We start from the raw sequence: 20,503 nt of genomic DNA on the forward strand, positions 1-20,503 counted from the left end.
GCACCGAATTTCTTGATAAGTAAATAAAATTAATGGTTAAAAAAATGCACTTTAGAATCGATATTTTTATGTGAGGATCGATCCTTTCGATACAACATCAGTATCAGGGATGTAACGTTACTGACAACACACTTGTCGCTCCCTACTTACTTGACGCTGTAACCTTCACAAAGAGCCAGGGAATTAATCTTTTTGGAGAACAAATTTAAAACATTCGAGTTTGAGACAGACATTAATCAAACTCTCCACAATGCACATACTGTAGTATTGTTGTAGCGCATTTTAGAGCCGCTTGGAGGAGCTCTGATCTGATGGCCACAACCGTCCTTTTTGAACTAGGAACCAATAATGCCGGGGGGCGGGAAATGTGACGTCACCAAGAAACGTTTTCAAAACTCCCAGCAACAGTGTGCAGAGACCGTGCCTTTTAACTGTATATTACAAAAATGTCCGAAAACAGAAATACACATCACTGGTCTTCAGAGGAAACCAGCGTGCTGCTCGCGATATGGTCTTCCACAGAGATCCAGGAGAAACTGGAGAGCTCGATAAGGAAGAAAAGAGTTTACGATGAGATAAGCCAGGAAATGCTGAACGGTGGCTTCAGTCGCTCGACCGAACAAATCATAAACAAGTTAAAAAAGCTTAGGAAGGAGTACAGGGACCTGAAAAGGAAACCAAGTAAAAGTGACAGTGGACAGATTCCTAAAACATTCGACCACGGCGTTATGGAGTCCGTGCTAGAACACCGACCAGCCAGTCATCTGACTGGGGCCTTGAATTCAGCGACAGCCACGCTTGAGAAAAACGCGGACTCTGTCGTGTTTTCTGTAGCCGAGCTAGGTAAGTGTTGTGTCTGTATACAGGGTTATGCTGTGTAATATTACTTGGTTACTGTTCTAGCTACTGATGTTGCACAATTAATTAATTTAAAGCCAAACATAAACATGTAGTCTGCTTTTATTGTAGGTTGCCTTCAAAATAAAAGCTCAAGTAAAGGAATTGCGACAAAAAAATGCAGAAATGTTGAATAATAATTATAATAATATACAGTGGCTGGTTGCGTAAACTGCTTAGACTAGTCTAACAATGTAGTAGTCTTTTTTTGGACTGCAAGTTTATAATGTAGGTTACAGAAAACATAATTTGAATAAAAAGAAAAAGTCTGATCACCCCCTGACTAAACCGGTAGTTTGTCAAACTATTTAGGACAAAAACACAGTGAGAAAAGTGGCCCGACACCTTGTCACAATTAAAGTAGAACAAAAAGAGATTTGAGGTTACTTTGCAATCACTTTAATTTAAGTGAAAACAAGTCTGACTGACTGTTATCAAAGTGGACTTCGTTGTAAATAACTTTCGTCTATGCAGTGAAGTGTGGCGACCTTGACTAATGAGTCTTTTGTTTGTAGGTAGCAAAATAGCCGAGCCCAAAACTGCTCAGCTGTGGTCTTCAAAAGAAACCAGTGCGCTGCTTGCTATATGGTCTTCCACAGAGATCCAGGAGAAACTGGGGAGCTCAAAAAGAAGGAAAAGAGTGTATGAGGACATATGTCAAGAGATGGTAAACAATGGGTTTACTCGTACAACCGACCAAATCATTAACAAACTAAAAAAACTTAAAAAGGAGTTCAGGGACAATAAGGAGAAAAGTAAAAGTGGCAGCCAATGGAGCAATAAAACCATTAACTATGATGTTATGGACGCTGCACTGGAACGCCTACCAGCGAGTCAATTTACTGAAGCATTAAATTCAGCAACAGCCATGCTTGAGACGAATACGGAATCGCTGTCTTCTGCAGCTGATCTCAGTAAGTTTTCATTACCGTCTTTCTTTGTTGTTCTCTTTTCTACACACTTGCCTAATGTATTCTGCAAAGGAATAGCTCACATTGCAAATTTTGCTATCCTCATATGTGTGACAAGATTATTATGTAAATGCACTATTTGCTACATTTAGATCTTCAAGTAATGTGCTGCTTTTATTATATTGAATACAGACTCTTCACTTGAGGAAGTGCTGGACCAAGCTGAATCATCTTTTAGCTCCTCTCATCCCCAACCAAGAAAGCCTCTGGGAACAACCAGAATAAAGAAGAGAGATTCAAACCAGGAGCTGCTGGAATACTTGAAAACTGCCGATGAACGGTTTATGGCACACGCCAAAGAACTTAATACTGCCATTCTTAATAAAATGGATGAAGCTACGAATTCTATGCTGGGACTATTAGGACGCATGGTGGCACTAATGGAGGAACAGCAGGGAAATAAGCCATGAGCACAGGATTCCTTTTGCACGCTTAATTCTCATTTGCACACTTTTTACATTTCAAAGTCGAAGCGAAACTGAAATTGTACCTCAAGTTACTTTATTAATATACATTCCAGGTTTTATTTGGAATTATTGTTTTGTGCATTGTATTACAGACATTTTTTTGTTAATCTGTCTTCAAAATATAATAACTTGTTCTACCCATGAAATTACTTTTTTTATGCTTGACAACATCAACTCCTCCCCTCCACCCACCTGTCATATAGAGACCATGAATAGCTTGTGGAAATAGTGTAGCAAACCCAGATGTGTTTGACAGGAGTAAAGGTAAACTTATAGGCTTCTAGCTACATCACATTAACCATGAATAAACTGTTTTCTTGTGTTTATTGGATTTGATTTTAATTTGTGTGTTGAAATTTCATTGATTCAGGTGAAACCATTACGACACAAACGCAAACTCCCTTCATGACTTTGAATAAAAGGCCACAGATGGAAGAGAGCACCATTGACATTGATGTCAACAAGCGTTCATCGTGCACCATAAAGGACCCAACAGATTTCACAAACATACTTGATATCAGTCAAGAAGACAATGAAAAGTAAGTCCATCCTGGTGTTTTAGGCCGTAAGCTGGCATGAGCAAGTAACGCTTTTCCAGAATTGCATTGTAATCACAACTGTACATGAGGCTGAAGGGATTATTTGCCATCTTGCTAGCTATATTTTGGAGGAGCTACCATGAAATTAGTAACAGTAATGTTATTGTATGGGTCTGTATGTATATCATCAGTAAAGCTATATGAATAACTAGTTTAGTGGGCAACATTAATCAGTGTTATGTAGTATGTTGATGTATACATTACTGTGTGATTGAAGTGAGAAGAAAGGTTGAGAAAAATGCTTGTTGTAAATGGCAAGATAACCCTTGTGAGCATTTTGCATGATCTGAATCTTTTTATTTATCACTTAGTATACTGATGTATTCACATTAACACCTTTTTGTCCTGTTTTTTTGGTGTATTTCATCTGTTCTACAGGTTCAAGAGCTTGGCTGAACCCTCACCATCAGATTTCTTGGAATAAAGGCTGTGTTATTGCCCAATATTAAAGTTTGCTCCAAAGAACGTGGCGTTATCTTGCATTCTATGGTTTCTACTTTCTACACAGAGACATTACATCACTTATCTACATTCTGGCTGATATAGCCTGAAAAATTCCTGTAATGTGGTTGAGCCATTTCCTTCATGCCATTTTCCCTTCCTAAAATGTTTACTGATAGATTGTTCCTTGCTGCTCTTTGTCACAATGAAAAAGTGTTAGTAGTAACATAATTAGAGTCCAAAAAGAAGGAATATTCCCTTCTCTACATAAAACAGCATCAACATACAGTATGTTGGATGATGGAATTTACATCGCAGAATTAAAATTGGTTACAAATGCTGTTAAAAAAATTGTAACATTTGTTCATTGTTTACTTTGTGTGTTGTTGCTTCATACACGTGTGTCTCAAGTTTGCTTTTGTATGTCTTTGTACTTTACAGATTAACACTTTACGTTTGTCAAATTTATTTGCATTTTTTTATTGCAATTCATTTTTATAATAAATCAATATACATCTAAATTTTGGAACATTTATTGAACATTCACACCATCAGCAAGTAAGGATCTGAGGAAAAACAATAGAAAAAGTAATAAAATTAAACTGCTACTTGAATAATTTCACTGTCCTGTCTGTTAAAGTAGTCTAATAATGCAGCTTGTACATCCGTCCCTTCTGGTTGTCCGTGATCTATTAATGCCTGAACGGGAGGCTGCATGTACATATGGATGGCTGAAAGGTCTTCACTGAAGTGGTCACGTTCCTCACAGATATTGTGCAGCACACAGCAGGTCAAAACCATCTTCTTTATCAGCTCCAGTTTACAGTCATTCCTTTTTAAGAGGCACCTCCATCTTGCCTTTAGCCTTCCAAAACTTGAGTCCACAACTAACCTTGCACTACTCAACCTGAGATTGAACCTTTGCTGCTGTGGGGTTAGTCTGCCCGTGTCTGGAAATGGCTTCATCAGCCAGTTTTGCAAGGGATAGGCTGAGTCTCCAATCAGGTAGTATCCAACATCACAACCAGAGATGTGTACTTTGCTTTGGTTTAACGGGTGTCCATCATTCAACATCTTCCACAAATAAGACTGTCTTAGGACCCTCGCATCATGTACGCTCCCAGGATGGCCAACACACAAATCCCAGAAAAGCCCTTTGCCATCCACTACTGCTTGCATTACTATTGAATGCCATCCTTTCCTGTTAAAATAGTCACGAGGGTATTTTTCAGGTGCTATTATTGGAATGTGGCTTCCATCTATTGCACCCACACATTGAGGAACGTTCCAGCGATTTTCAAAAACATCTGCCATCTCTTTCAACTTTCTTGAATCTGGGAATTTAATGTGTACAGGCAGAAGAACTTTAATTACAGCGTTGCAGAAGTCCTGCACACAGTTGAATACAGTGCTCACGCCAACCCCGAAAAGCTGACTGACACTTCTGTACTCATTGCCAGTGGCAAGCTTCCAAAGGGCAATGGCAATTCGTTTTTTTACAGGTACACACAAGCGGAAATTGGTATTCCTTCGTTCAAGCACATGCTTGAGGCGACAACAGATGTACTCAAAAGACTCCCGTGAGACCCGAAAATTCTGGATGAACTGTTCTGGAGTGAATTCAGGTACAATGGTATCCCACCACTTGTGCTCTCGAGGATAGGACCACACAGCAGATGTCCGTCTTCTCATGATCACCAAGGCTATCTGTTAAGAAAATGAAGGTGAACAGATATTATATAATGCCAGCTTTCTGTTATGGCAATACAAATAATGCTTAAAGCATATTTTTGTCTTTCTACTTTGTTTAAAACTTAAAGCAAGTTTGCATTTCTTATATTTACATGCATGAATGAATGTGACCTTTACCCATTTAAAAAATACGTTTACAAGGGTCACACAAAAAACAGTATATCTCCAAAAAATTAATGGAAGAATGTTATTCATTTTAAAACATCCAACTATTTTTTAAAAACATTCCGACCAAATTTAAAGGAATAAACACAGTGCTAAAAAAAGATGTTTGAATGTTTCAGGAAAGGGAAAACAGAAGACACAAAGATTCTTTATAAAGAAATTGTATATTTATATTCATTATTGACACTTTTTTGCAATGAATTTGTGCCAGGCCAACACATAACCAGAAATGCTCCGATATATGATGCCTCGGAGAAAATGGACAGTTGATTGCATATTTAATTATTTTACAGAAATATAACTGGTTTGAAAACATCCCGCCCCCAGACTGGATCGTGCTTTGTACAGTTTAACTATAACGTAGCTAATTATTTTAAAGGACACCGAGGAAATTCCTCCATTGTAAGTACTTTGATATATGATGCCTCGGAGAAAATGGACAGTTGATTGCATATTTAAGTATTTTACAGAAATATAACTGGTTTGAAAACATCCCGCCCCCCAGACTGGATCGTGCTTTGTACAGTTTAACTATAACGTAGCTAATTATTTTAAAGGACACCGAGGAAATTCCTCCATTGTAAGTACTTTGTAAAATGGTTGGTTTTCCAGGACGCGCGGGAAACCTGCACATCTTTAATGCATAAACAAAAAACAATAATAACTGACCTGTCGTCTTGAGCGTAGACGTTGTCTATGACATTGTCTTTGGACGGCATGAAGACATTGAATTAAATTACTCTGGATGTTAAAATACGTTCTCAAAACTAGAAGACAGACCTGTAAACAACGAGTGTGGTGCGCCATGTTTGTTTGTGGGCAGTTACGTAGTCACGTGGCAGATTACGTAATCGCTCGACTCTCTCAAATCATAGCAAAGGCTGATCTTTGATTTTCTGTTGTACATAAAATACCTAAAATATATAAAATACCTCTTTGTGTAAAATCTAACCCTCAAATCTGTTGGTTGATGATAAGTGAGGACTACTTGGGTAAATCAAATTCACTATAGACCAGCACTGCAATAAATGGTGAAAACAATATATCAGAATTATATTATATAAAGGCCTGTCTTAAAGAGAGCTAATTGCTTTTTAGCAAGTATTTTTATTTTTTATTGTATTTTTTGGTAGTAGCTCTATTCGTGTGCACAGTCTGTGTTGTGTATTGCACATTGTGCACATCACCAGTAGAGGGCGGCAACACTCCATATCTCATCTAAAGAAAACAAAACACGTACAGTTGTCAGGGCTTGACTTGATTTGTCAAAAATGTACTTGTTCATTAAAACATACAGAGTATTTCGCGTTCATTCTCATTTTCTATCAGTCAGCAATAATGACGCAATACTTTTCAAACCTATCAGTCAGGAATAACTTTGTATGCTATATACATAAGCCGTTTGCTCTTTCATTTTTGTTTCACTTGCTTTTTCTGCAGTTATGCAGTCCGTGATGTTCATGTTAAGTTTGTTATAACGGCATGAACCTTGTGAAAAGGTGGGGATGGTCACAGGTGACTATCATTACTGATAATTATCATCCTCCTGCACCTGCTGCCATGCACTCATTAAGTCTCTATATGCAAATTAGACTTTGTCTGCTGCCCAGTATAAGAAGTACTCCTGGTTATTATGTTAGTTTTAAGTAATTAGGTTAATGAACAACCAGTAAGTCAAGACTGGCTTGAAGAAAAGACTCATACGTTTGGTGGAGGTGTATAGGGTATGAATTTTGCTTTGTTTGACAAAATCTCTTAAATTAAGCAAAAACGGCAGAAGAAAGAAGAAATACAAACTAAAACACAACAGAGCTGACTATGCGTATTATATAAACAATTTAGCAGCTTCACTTTATCAAATTAATGGACTTCTAACATGTTTTTAAAGCATGTCAGTTTATAGAATTTTTCTATTAATTGCAGTTGTGATGGGATACAGCATTGCTTTTAATATTGAAAATAGCTGGCAATGAAGCAAGCATAATAATAAAGCATAACACTGAAATATATCTGTATTTGGCTTTATTATTGTCACTATTTCCCCATTTTATTTCTTAGTGTTCATTATGACAAAACAGGACTTGGTCTCTTGATGTTGTGAGTATAACATACATCTTACAACATTTTCTGTCAAACAGTGGATGAGTAGTTCACACCAGCATTTTATGTCACTTCATTTAGCAAAATGTTGTATTGACAGTTTTGTCATATTTAGTTTTCTGTTGTAACGTGCTGATATGGTCACAAGAACAAGTATGTTTTTAAAACAATTTTTGATTCTAAATTTTTTTTCGCTATGTTTAACCTTTGGTAAACCAATGGCATGCTTGTGGGGCATGGCTATGTTTTTGCTGACCAATAGCAGATGGGGGTGTTCACAGGGAAACCTGTTTGAAACAGTTTAGAATTTTCTTTTTTTTTCTTTTGAAGGCTACTAGTAGTAAAATTAAACAATAGGAGTTATTTCGGCTTGGGTCATGTCTGTGAATCTATTGCTTTGTGTCTGAGGGGAGTGGCTACAAGCTTATGTTTAACTATTCAGGCCTGGACAACATACCGGCTTAAATGGTTGGCGTTGTTAATTAGTATGTGGTTAATTATGGTTGTCTTCACAATTTTGTTTAGTATGATCATTGCAATTTTATGTTACATTTATTTTAATTCACCACTGTTTTATCATGTTCATTTTAAGTCAATATTATGGTGATCAGTGTTCATTAAGTGGGACCTTATTTAGTTTAAGGTTTGCCTTAAGTATTTAACCTATTAAAGTGACTTTTAAAAAACCTTGTCCATTTTGCATGAAACTGTGGCATATTAATATACACAAGTATATTGGTCTGGTTAGAAATGAAATGTACTTTTTAAGTCAATTAGCATCCTTTTATGCACAGCTCACAGAATAAATCTGATTAAATATGTTTGGTATTACTCACTTTACTTGGTATTATTAAGCTGATATAGCTAAAATGCAGAGTATTCATTTTGCATGAAACTGTGGCATATTAATATACACAAGTATATTGGTCTGGTTAGAAATTAAATTTACTTTAAGTCAATTAGCATCCTTTTATGCACAGCTCACAGAATAAATCTGATTAAATATGTTTGGTATTACTCACTTTACTTGGTATTATTAAGCTGATATAGCTAAAATGCAGAGTATTTTTGAACTAATGGTACATATGTTCATGTAAATAAATCAATTAACGGTAAACTGTAATAATAAAAAAAAAAAGCTTTTTTTTCTTTTCTTTTTTTTTAGTTCAAGACTACACTAGATGGCAGTTTTGACATGCATGTACGTGTGTGTATTGAGAGAGAGAGAGAAAGCGAGCAAGTGTCCTGGCAGAGGAGGGTCCCATTCTGAAGATTTGTACCCTGAGACTCTGCAGCCTTTAGAAACATGTGGAAGCAATTCCTTTGTTTTACAGCCAGAGTGTATGGGCAGAGAGAGCACAGACTGGACTGCTGCATCAAGACTACACTAGATGGCAGTTTTGACATGCATGCACGTGTGTGTATTGAGAGAGAGAGAGAGAGAAAGCGAGCAAGTGTCCTGGCAGAGGAGGGTCCCATTCTGAAGATTTGTACCCTGAGACTCTGCAGCCTTTAGAAACATGTGGAAGCAATTCCTTTGTTTTACAGCCAGAGTGTATGGGCAGAGAGAGCACAGACTGGACTGCTGCATGTCAGGAGGCCTTAGGATCAGGTTACTTTGACAACCCTGACATGAAGTGTGTGTGTGTGTGTGTGTGTGTATGAGCTCTGCTGGGTAAGTGGTTAGACTCAGGGAAAACTGATCCCCTCTTTTAGATTCTGGTCCTTTTCATAGTTGGTGATCTGTTTGTGTGAAGTCAGGCCAAAGAGGCAGTCACTGCGAGAGGACAAACCTTTCACCCTTTCCTCTGCTGTTCTCATCTATCACACCTTTTGACGTTTTGGACTTGGAGAGTTGCTGAAAACTTAAAAAATGGCAGATGTCTAAGTACATATGTGATCTGGTAAGGAATTTGTTCACCCAAAAATGAAAATTCTGTCATTTACTCACCAATATGTTGTTACAAACCCATAAGACATTTCTTCTGTGAAACACTCAAGGAGAATATTTGAAGAATAAACTAGCCAGTCCTCATATAATGAAAGTTAATGGGGACTTGTGCTGCGTTCCATTTACCTCGGAAGTTGAATGTCAAAGTTGGGAATGTAAAACCAGTGGACGTGTCCATTGTTATCAATACCAGTTGATTAAAAACACATAAAAAGCAGTATTTTGCACACATAATGCTATAGTATCACATCCACAAATACAGTTTGACAAGTACTATGTGCACCACTGAGTTTATCAAGACACAGACAAACATAAGTGCTAATAAACCATTATATTACTACAGTTTCTCTTCTGTTGATGCACTGAGCAGCCATATTGGGTTCTGAACTTGGAGCTGTTGCGATTCCTCCGAGATTCCAAGTTGAAACTCCGGCTTGGGAGGGCATTCCAGTTAACAGTTCCTATACTGGGAACCGGGAATTTTCAACTGAGTACAAATGGAATACAGCATTAGGTTGTTTAGCTCCAAGATGACAAAAAAAAGCAGCCTTTATTTATCATAAAAGTACTTTATATGACATACCAGGTCTTCTAAAGCAATATGGTAACTGTATGAGAGTTTATTTTGAATGAAAATGTATTTCATTATTCACTGAATGATCCAATATTTCATTCAAAAGGTGCAGTGGAAGAGAATATTATCAATGAATAACAACATTTCAGCTTATTCATCACACAAAGCTATCGTATGATATATTTGGAATATAGTGAATTAGTCATGATCATTTTCTGATATGTTTTTGTCATTTTGGAGCTTTACAGGCCTGGTCCCATTTTCAGTATATGGAAAAGAGTAGCTACATTCTCAAAGCATTTGTTTCTCAGTGCAGCAGGTTATAACTTTTTTAGTTTTTTTTTTGCTTATTAAAGGGCAATAGTATGAATTTCCTCAAGTGGACTAATACAGTGCAGCCTCTGTTATTAATGCAATAATTATGCATCAGGGTGTAGAGCTGAGGGAATTTGCGTAAGATTAATGAAGGTCACTACTATTCCCAGATGTTTTCTCGTAATTAAAGCTTTGTTTATCACGAAACCCAGCCACATAAAGAGCAAAATATGCATGGTAATTATTCATAATGCTTACTAATTCAAGTGTAGCCACCTCGGTTTGCACCTAATTAATCATGCTAATGTCTTGAATAAATCTGCATAATTACTCATGGTCACCTGTTGCAATTGGTGACCGCCACAAAGTTCATGCGTGTCAATGATATTAAAGTGACGGTTTAAATATTCATAGATTAATGAGTGTTGTGTTGTTGAATGCAACCTGTCCTGATGCTTTCAATTGAAGCTCTGAGCGTCCACAAGACAGCGTTTGGTCAATTTCCCAGGGTGGTTGCACTTAGGACCGTGATGTTATTGGAATAATATGTGCATATGAACATGCACATTAACATTGACTTGGGAAATGCTTATCCTTAGAGGTTCAATTAAAACAACAGCGTGATAATAGAATATTGGAAACAGAGCAAGGACTTCTATTATATGGTATGCTGCTGTACTACCATAAAAATCATGTGAATGGATATAACTGGCTAAAATAGTCAAGTCAAAATTAAATCAAAAGTGATCCTGTGATGTTCTTAATGTATGTTCCTGGTTTCATTGTGAACATAAGGTTTTCGGTCATCAAACTTGCCTCTGAAAAATGCTATCTGTTTCATACTAAACTTTTTTTTTTTCTTGTTTCAATATTCTGTTTTAGTCTGAGATGTATGGAAGCCTGTTTCTGCTACAGTATAATAAAAAAGCTAATTGCGACTTTTCATCTAACAATTCAGACTCACAATTCTGAGGAAAAAAGTAAAAAAAAAAAAACTCAGAATTGCAGGATTTAAATTCGGAATTCTGTCGTTCTCGCAATTCCAAGTTTACATCTCGCAGACTTTTTTTCTACTGAATTTTGAGTTTACATCTTGCAATTCATTTTTTTTATTATTTTTTTTATTTTTTATTGTTGTTTCTGTCATGGGATATATATAAAAAAAAAAAAAGTAGTTCACTTTTTTGTTGCAGTTGCATGTTTGTGTCTCACAAATGAGACTTTTCTTCTGAGAATAGTGAATTGTTGACTATTTTTTTTCTCAGAATATGTCTTGCAATTCTGCGTTTATATCTCGCAATTCTTGAAGGAAAAAAAAAGGTCTGAATTGTGAGATTAAACATTCACAATTACCTTTTTATTTTTGATCCCATTATGTAAAAAAAGTTCCATGATGCATCAGATCACAGAAATAAAATGTAAAAAAAAAAAAAAAACGTGCTGTGGCCACTGCATTCTTCTGAAATTGTAAAGTCATAGCTTAAAAGACATTATTATTTACTGATGTCTTTTGGACTGTGCTCTCTTACACCACAACGTCAGAATGCTTTTGTCCAAACCTGTAAACTCACTCTTGGCCCTGTTCATATATTCATTATTGATAATCAAAATCATTTGAGTGTGGCTTTAAGTCAGTCATCTCTTTTAGTGGGGGAGACATAAAGCTTGCATTTGTCATGCTTGAAATGAATTATGAATAAAGCCAGAAGCAGAGGTCTTCGTGGACAGCGGGGTATCGTCATGCAAAAAGGAAGAACACAAAATTCAGTCCATCTTATTTTCGATTATGACCTGCTTTTGAAAAGGATGAAATCATTTCCTGCAGGAGGACAGGCAGAATCCTGATCGCACATAATTGTGTCAAACACATCCGCGGTCTTGATCCCTCTCCAGATGAAAAGGGGAGTTTTCGGAGTGGAGGGCATGGGGAAAATAATGGAGGGCTGGATGGTTAAAAAAGGAGAGAAGATGAAAAGTGTTTTTTGAAGTGGCTTTCTGCATTAGCCTCCTCTTCCTGAACCCTCCGGATCAAGCCATTCTACCTTGACCAACACTAACCTCTCAACGCAAAAACACGCACATGTACACACTCCGTCCCACGCTATTCACAAGACAGGATACAAGGATCATTTCTCTGATTTGAACACTGAGGCTCTGTTTGGAATGGAATACTTGCTTTTTTATATCAAAATACTTCTTATGTTTAATATCAAGTGCCAATCCTACTCTACTAATTACAGACTTGATTTCTTGATTTCTCTTTCTTGACTCATTATATGATTGGAATACCAAACATTAAAACATTTTACACAAAGTTAATTATATTATTAGCTATATTTTGATAACTGGATGCTATTCAGATCATGTGACAACAATGTAGCACGCTAATGTTTGCAGTAATGCTTTGGCTACTATTTGAAAAAAATCTAAAAAGTATTACATTCCAAACACAGCCAGGAAGTTCATGTATGATGCTGCACTGATGTATTTTTGTAGGCCAACCTGGAAGTTCCCCTAAACAAAAACCCAATAGGATTTTTGCATCAGCTTGTAGATTATTAGAGAAAATAAGATCTGGAACCATCAAAAGTTTATTAATCTTACATGTTTTGTTCATAATCTTCACAAATGAACGCAACTTTTGAATTTTGAAGCCTAAACAAGTAAAATGCTATTTAGCCACTTGTTAGCAACCACTTTTAAACAATTACAAGAGACTATAACTGATGCATTTTAATGTTGTAGAATAAAACATGAAAATATCTTGACCTTGTGTTAACCACAGACGTTTCAGGCATTTAACCCAGAACTCGTTCAAAAACCACATTGACTTCAGGGTGATGGAAATGGACGTGCTAAAACGCTAACTCCTTTCCGGGATTTGGCCTACAAAAATACATAATTTCTGCAGCAATACAGCAGAATTATTAAATGTAATATTCCAACCGCAGCCATGCACTGAACTGCAGCTAACAGGCAGACAGGGAACACAGTTTACACTTAAGTGCATTTGAAGTATACTGAACTTGCGTATACATTTGCGGTGGAACCATGTTTCTTTCTGACATTCCACACGACACGCTTCTGTGTTGTGTGTGTATTCTGTGTCTGTATATGCTTATCGAGTGAGTCTCGGGTGAACGGACGCTATCTTTTGCGACTGTTTGACAAACACCCAATCACATGAACATTGCCCACAGCCATGAGAGATATCAGCACATCAGCCACCACTAAGGCTCCTCTCTCTCTCACCCCATCTTCATCTCTCACTCTCTCCATCTTGTCCTCTTTTACCCTGTCTTCTTGTGCCTCAGGCTTTCATTCCATGAATGTCACACAGTGTCTCAGCCTGTGTAAAATTGGTCTTTTGGGATCCATAACTGATGTCAGCCTTCCAGATTTCAGAGAGATATGATCTGACAAACCTCTGGTCCAGTACAGTGCTACCAGCATGGCATGACCACAATAAACTGTTTTTGATGTGCTGAGGCATCAACCACAGAAGTCAGGTCCCTTGGAGTCTTCAAAACGTGGACATATATCGGACACACGTTTATTTGTTGTGCTCATGAGCAAGTTTTTATTCCATAATATTTACAATATTATGTAAATATTTACACAAGGTAATAGTTCTGGAAGTCATATTTATGGGTGATTGTTTTAAATTTAATATTTACTTCACACTAAAAGGTTGAAGGGCATTATCTCATACAGAGTGTACATTTTTTATATACTTTATGTGAGGTTAAACATTATGGCCTCTTTTATTTCAAGCCACTACTTTGGTGTCCCATGACTATTTAGATGCACAAATCCCATTGTTTTTTTAATTAAGCACTATTAGATATATTTGATTAACTTTTGAACATAAAATTGTCCTATAGCATAAAAATAAGCTAGTTTTAAATGCATTATGAGGATTTTGGCCTGTCTTATGTGATCTTATTGACTGTATCCAAAAATTTAAATCAGAATATTTTATTTAAAAAGAATAAATTTGACAATCTTTTGAATTTATGTTCAATTAATTGCAGTAAAAGCCGTTTACCTGATTTAATTGACACATATTTTGTGTGCAACCCTATTATGTTTTTACCAAAAATGTAGCATATGGGAAATATCAGTTTAGGCTAATTTTATTATTTTAATTTTAATTAATTAATAGTTTTTTTTTTATTTAACATCTATTACTAGAAATTTGCAATTTAAACAGTATTTGGAACTAGGTTTCATTAAGGATTTAGTTGCTCACTATTATATGGAGAAATATTTGAAACAACTCTTATGCAGTGCACAAAAATAAATAAAAGAAACAGCATTTGGAATTTGCCCAAATTCTCTCCCTCTCGCTATGTCACTCTTTGGTATCAGCGACCTCCTCGGCAGCTTTGGGGCTAATTAGCACATGCTAGCAATTATCAAACATGAGTTAGACATATGTGTTAATATGGACCACTGCCATTAGGAAGGAACCAGTCTGAGAGAATCTCCTTCTCATCTTCTATAATAAATGACCACAGTCAAAATGCTAAGTGTTTCTACACTGGTGTCATGGCTAACAGTGCAGTGCCTGTCAGATTGATGCTAATTTCCGATGATTAGCTTATTTGTAAAGGTTGTAGCTGGTTGTGTGAAGTGGGGCTTCATGCAAAAGATTTTCAGAAGGCTGTATTGATTTCTATTCATTCCTTTATTATTTGATCTTTTATTCTATCTCTTATTAGATTGTTTTTCTATTTATTTTAATGCTAATTTACTATGATTTCACAATGGTAACAAAGTCTGTTATATTAGTAACTGCAATATATTAGTGTTGGGTTGGAGTCTACCTGGTCAAGTCCTTAAAGGTAAAGTTCACCCAAAAATGAAAATTCTGTTATCACTTACTGACCTTTATGTTGTTCCAAATCTGTATGAGTTTCTTTCCTCTTTGGAACACAAAATAAGATTTCCTGAAGAATGTTGCAGTTGCTGGTATCCATTGGATTCCATAGTATGAAAAAAAAACATTATGAAAGTCAATGGCTACCAGCTTTGGTTGGGAGATACTTATTAATGTCTTATCTTCATTTTATGTTGTTACTTATTTCTTTATCTTTCACGTTACACATGACGTGGATTTGACTGTACTCTGAAAAATTTCTCTGAGTCCAAAATGTACGAGTTCGTATCAAGTTCAAGGACAAGTCCATCTGAGTGCGTCCAAATCTGAGTTCATTCATAATTGCAGTTCAAGTCCAAGTCTAAGTCTACGCACCCCAACTCTACCAAACACCATCTAATCTGATTTTTGCCATTATATATGGTTGAAGCTTCTCGCATGTCCGGTTTACTGTAGTCAACAGTGTTTACAACAGTCTCAAACAATCAGCATCTAAACTTTACCTGGAGCAGATATCCATGTAAGGCCTGAGAGGCCATCAGTGGCAGACTGTGTATCTGGATTATTCATCTCCCTGTCCGCTACTCCTTCCCTTACAAAGCATGATGGGAGTCTGCAGGTTGTTTTGGCTCTAGTCTATTCCTGTGAGACTGTCTGGCCCCCTGTGAGGGTCATCCCTCTTGATGCCATGCGTGTCATCGCCCCTCAGTGAAACAGGAGAAAATGATGGACCTGATACATATGAAACAGCGCTTCATACATATGCATGCCATTGAGGCCGGGCGGGGGTTGGGCCATACGGAGTGGAGCGGGAAATTGCTTGCTGGCCAGACACAGGGTTGGAGCTATTTAAATATGCATGAGGGCCCAGTGTCGTGACATTAGACCACTCCTCAAAATGCATATTTATTTGCATGGTATCTGTAATAATGAAAGGGCTTGTGTCATTTTTCATGTATGATAGAGTGTGGTTTGGGGCTCGGTGCTGCTGGGGACGACACAAAGAGGCTTCAAAACAAACTACAACGTAAGATGATCTTTTGGTGTTGTTTCACAGCTCACACCTTTCTTGATTTGGTGTTACTGGCACAACCAACCCGATCTCTTGAGAAAACTATTTTATGAACTGGCAATTTCATATAAATTCATATCATGTGATTTGCTTGGAAACCTAACCAACAATGGTGCGTTAGCAGATCATTCAAAAATGTAAAAATGAGAATGAAAGCTTCAAGAAAAAAATTGGTGTAGAAACAAATCAGTGTGCTCTCTTTAATAGCTCAGCTGTATCTTTTAGACAGCAATGAGACAAAAAGAGTAAATGGAAACTTTTCTCAGATTTTTCACTCAAAATGTCTTATTTCAGTTTAGTGTCATTTTTCATGTATGATAGAGTGTGGTTTGGGGCTCGGTGATGCTGGGAACGACACAAAGAGGCTTCAAAACAAACTACAACGTAAGATGATCTTTTGGTGTTGTTTCACAGCTTGCACCTTTCTTGAAACGGTTTTTTCTAGCCATGCATTGGTGTTACTGGCACAACCAACCCGATCTCTTGAGAAAACTATTTTATGAACTGGCAATTTCATATAAATTCATATCATGTGATTTGCTTGGAAACCTAACCAACAATGGTGCGTTAGCAGATCATTCAAAAATGTAAAAATGAGAATGAAAGCTTCAAGAAAAAAATTGGTGTAGAAACAAATCAGTGTGCTCTCTTTAATAGCTCAGCTGTATCTTTTAGACAGCAATGAGACAAAAAGAGTAAATGGAAACTTTTTTTTCACTCAAAATGTCTTATTTCAGTTTAAACTATTTTTCATTAAATTCTGCCAAGATCAGCTGATCTAAGTTAATATTTCTGCATTCATTTTAAAGAACAATACTCTTGCTGTGTCAAAAATGGACTATTCTTCCCCCATTTTAGGAGAAAACCTACAATAAGCATAACTGAGAGTTCCATGAGCTATGAAAGATCAGTGTGCTCTCTTTAATAGCTCAGCTGTATCTCTTAGACAGCAATGAGACAAAAAGAGTAAATGGAAACTTTTCTCAGATTTTTCACTCAAAATGTCTTATTTCAGTTTAAACTATTTTTCATTAAATTCTGCCAAGATCAGCTGATCTAAGTTAATATTTCTGCATTCATTTTAAAGAACAATACTCTTGCTGTGTCAAAAATTTACTATTTTCCCCCCATTTTAGGAGAAAACCTACAATAAACATAACTGAGAGTTCCATGAGCTATGAAAGATTAGCCTCTGAGCAATAAAATTGCCTTCTGAGTTGCCACACTCTTAAAAATAAAGGTTCGTTAATGGCTTCAATGGTTCCATTAAGAACTTTTAACATCAATGGAAACGTTCCATTGATCAAAAGCTTGTTTATATATAGTGATTTTTAAAATGTTCTTCACACCAAGAAAATAGGTTCACAGAAAGGTTCTTTATGGAATCAAAATGGTTCTTCTCTAGCATTGCTTTGAAAATCCCTTTTTGGAACCTGTATTTTTAAGAGTGTTACGACTGCATTCAACTCGAGTAAAAACCTACTAATGTTCTGAAATATAAATGACAGTAAGCAATGGACTGAAATGGACTGATTTGAAATGGACTGAAATACACAAAGTCTGTCCGTTAAGTCAAGTGTATATTAGCCACCATGTTTTCAGAAGGTGCATCTTCATTTACGCTCATAAATAAATCATTCACCAGCTTGCATGAACTTCAAGATGTTATTTTGATCTTCAAAGGACATGCTATACACTACACAAACAGCTCACCGACGCAAACCGGTTCTTTGCAATTGGAGTGCGGTGGGGGGAGAGATGGAGAAGCAGAACATCATGATGGTGTGGCTGTTGTCTGTATTAGCTTTGCTGTAGTCCCAGGGGGAGCTCTCCCAGCTTCAATCAGTGTTAGGGCTTCTGGGTTCAAGTTCAAGTCGAGAGCTAGAGAAACATGGCTCACCACCCACGAGTAGTACACAGCTCTGCACTGGAGGGCCGTGAACTCTGTTCAAAGCAATCAGGCCAGTATTCCATTCTCAGGTTTTACATTTAAAGGGTTGGAGCTGCTGCATTTTGAATACCTCTGCATGGACTTCCAGGCTGTAATTATGATAATGATGTGTGTGATTTCAGCTCTCAACTCTTTTGAATACACCTGATTTCCTCTACCCCGTTAATAGTTTCAGATCCCATTCAGACAGGACCGTTCAAGCAAGCAATGGTTTATTCTGAGAAAATCAGTGGGGGAAAAAATAAGCCAGATGAAGACCTGGCCAGTCTGGAAGGGGTTGGGGCATTGCACGATGAATATTAAACCCATTGTAATGGGAGAGAAAGACATAATGTGTGATGCCCTCAAGTCAGCCTGTAATAAAAGAGAAAATAACACCATTTTATCCAAAGCTTGCATGCATATATATGTTTGTGAAGAGAGCGTTAATGTAAAAGAAAAGAGAGCTGGATGTTACTGTGGAGAAAAAGCCATTTTTATTTTTAATTGCCTTATTCATCCTTAAGTCATTTTGAACCTGTTTTATGTTCTTCTGTGAACTACAACAGGAGATGTTAGTCAGAATGTTCAAGCTGCTCTTTAGCATAAAATGAAAGCAGATTGTAATTTATTTACCGTCAGGCTACATAAAAGTGATCAATAAAACTTCAAAAGACTCGATAGCCATAAGTGACAGACAGAATTTCTTTATGATGCTGGGTTTGATGTCACCGATGTCAAATACCATTGGTTCATGTGTATCATGTGACAGATTGTGACACATTTCTTATGTTCACCAATGCTGCATTAATTTGATCGAAAATACAGTAAAAACTGTAATATTATGAACTATTATTACAATAAAAATGTTTTTTTTCTATTTTAATCTATTTTAAATTTTAATTCATTCCTGTGATGGAAAATATTATTTTTTTAGCATAATTACTCAAGTCTTCAGTGTCACATGATCCTTCAGAAATCATTCTAATATGCTGATTTGTTGATTTATAAATGTTCCTTATTATTATCAGTGTTGAAAACAGTTGCACTGCTTAATATTTTTGTGTAAACCGTAATGCTTTATTTTTTTATTCGTTGATAGAAAGCTTAAAAGAACTGCATTTATTTGAAATAGAAATATTTTGTAACACTAAATGTTTTTACCATTACTTTTGCTCAATTTAATGCATCCATGCTGAATAAAATTATCAGTTCATCTAGTAATAAATCATCTAGTAATTAACTTAACAATCTACATTCCCTTATTACACATATGGAAAAAGAGCAGATTGAACATTCTGCCCAACTTTCTTTTGTGGTTCTGTAAAATAATAGTTTTTTGTTTTTTTGACAAACTATAAAACCTGTAAATGTTGGACAGCATAGACCTGCCTTATGTTTTTTTTGCCTTTTGTGCCTCCTAAACACAATAACCCGTGTTTTGCTTGGCGTTCTTCTTCAGATTTGCCTTCCTTACTGTACCCTCCTCAGGGAGCCATTTTCCCTTCAATTAATGGAAAACCAAAACACATATGTCAGGCCGCAAACATCTCAATGACATTCTGCAGGGCTGCACTTTTTACCTCAGAGAACCTCCCGTCTGAGGGGATGTGACAGGGATCTGTGCACTGGGGAAATATTGCACAGCTTCCCATTAGCTGCTGCCTTTGCTGATCTACGATCAGCTTCTGGTAGATCTTAGGCACAGGCCTAGCTTGTGATCTAACATGTATATATGCTTTAAAGTCATGTGTCACAGAGATGTTGAGATGAGACGAGATGGGTTTGAAGGCATTACTGTGATGGAGATACTGAGAGAAATGGACTGGACAGATGTAAAGAGCAGACAGGAATAAACTAGGTTGAAACTGACCACAGATGGCCTCTTATGCCTTTTTGATAATGTATTGATGCATTCCTTTTGAGAGCTGATATTCTTTTCTCTTTGTTCAGTGAGTCATAGAGCCTGAAGGAAGTCTGCAATGATGAGCTGGTACGTGGTCGAATTTTCCTGGTGGGCGTCATATTGAGCAAAGAGCGCTGTCTGTCTGTAAAAACAGATTTAGAAGTAAGTACTAACACACAATGAGCAGCATGGAAGAAATTGTTTAAAAAAGCATATACCTGTTATGAAGTTTCAGTCATTCCTGAGATAAAGTACACTCTTTTATTTTCATCAGTTATACAATTATTGTGTTATTCCAAACTTGTGTAATTTTCTTACAATGAAACATGTTAGAATATTCAACCTGCTCTTTTCTATACAATGATGGTAATTCAGATGGTGATTCAGATGGTGATTCATAGCATTTTTGAACTTCTGGTTCCATCTTCCAGTCAATAGTTTTTTTTTTTATGGATTTTTTGGGTTAAATGGCTGAAACAAG

At 36.6% G+C, this 20,503-nt stretch overlaps 2 protein-coding genes across 2 annotated transcripts; one reads left to right on the plus strand and one right to left on the minus strand.

Moving 5' to 3' along the window:
• The first annotated feature begins 366 nt into the window (after positions 1-366).
• On the plus strand, positions 367-3,721 carry LOC107752101 (uncharacterized). The gene is made up of 5 exons (XM_016567964.1): positions 367-843; positions 1,413-1,811; positions 2,001-2,599; positions 2,706-2,874; positions 3,313-3,721. Exons 1-3 carry the CDS (start codon positions 447-449, stop codon positions 2,276-2,278), a joined length of 1,074 nt encoding a protein of 357 aa, XP_016423450.1. The 5' UTR covers positions 367-446; the 3' UTR covers positions 2,279-2,599; positions 2,706-2,874; positions 3,313-3,721.
• A 78-nt stretch (positions 3,722-3,799) lies between these two features.
• On the minus strand, positions 3,800-6,114 carry LOC107752100 (putative nuclease HARBI1). The gene is made up of 2 exons (XM_016567963.1): positions 5,962-6,114; positions 3,800-5,082 (listed from the first exon to the last, which is right to left on the minus strand). The coding sequence occupies exons 1-2, from the start codon at positions 6,097-6,099 to the stop codon at positions 3,973-3,975; spliced, it is 1,248 nt and encodes a 415-aa protein (XP_016423449.1). The 5' UTR covers positions 6,100-6,114; the 3' UTR covers positions 3,800-3,972.
• Positions 6,115-20,503: the final 14,389 nt, after the last annotated feature.

This window comes from Sinocyclocheilus rhinocerous, unplaced genomic scaffold, assembly GCF_001515625.1.
Source record: "Sinocyclocheilus rhinocerous isolate Xijiao unplaced genomic scaffold, SAMN03320098_v1.1 scaffold2306, whole genome shotgun sequence".
In the NCBI taxonomy this organism is placed as follows: domain Eukaryota; kingdom Metazoa; phylum Chordata; class Actinopteri; order Cypriniformes; family Cyprinidae; genus Sinocyclocheilus; species Sinocyclocheilus rhinocerous.

What these genes read in the sequence shown, in the direction of transcription:
- LOC107752101 (XM_016567964.1), top strand. Translation starts at nt 447, where the DNA reads ATGTCCGAAAACAGAAATACACATCACTGGTCTTCAGAGGAAACCAGC. An exon ending in GTTTTCTGTAGCCGAGCTAG is followed by an intron (nt 844 to 1,412) that starts GTAAGTGTTGTG and finishes TTTTGTTTGTAG; the next exon opens with GTAGCAAAATAGCCGAGCCC. An exon ending in GTCTTCTGCAGCTGATCTCA is followed by an intron (nt 1,812 to 2,000) that starts GTAAGTTTTCAT and finishes TATTGAATACAG; the next exon opens with ACTCTTCACTTGAGGAAGTG.
- LOC107752100 (XM_016567963.1), bottom strand. Translation starts at nt 6,099, where the DNA reads ATGGCGCACCACACTCGTTGTTTACAGGTCTGTCTTCTAGTTTTGAGA. An exon ending in GTCTACGCTCAAGACGACAG is followed by an intron (nt 5,083 to 5,961) that starts GTCAGTTATTAT and finishes TTTTCTTAACAG; the next exon opens with ATAGCCTTGGTGATCATGAG.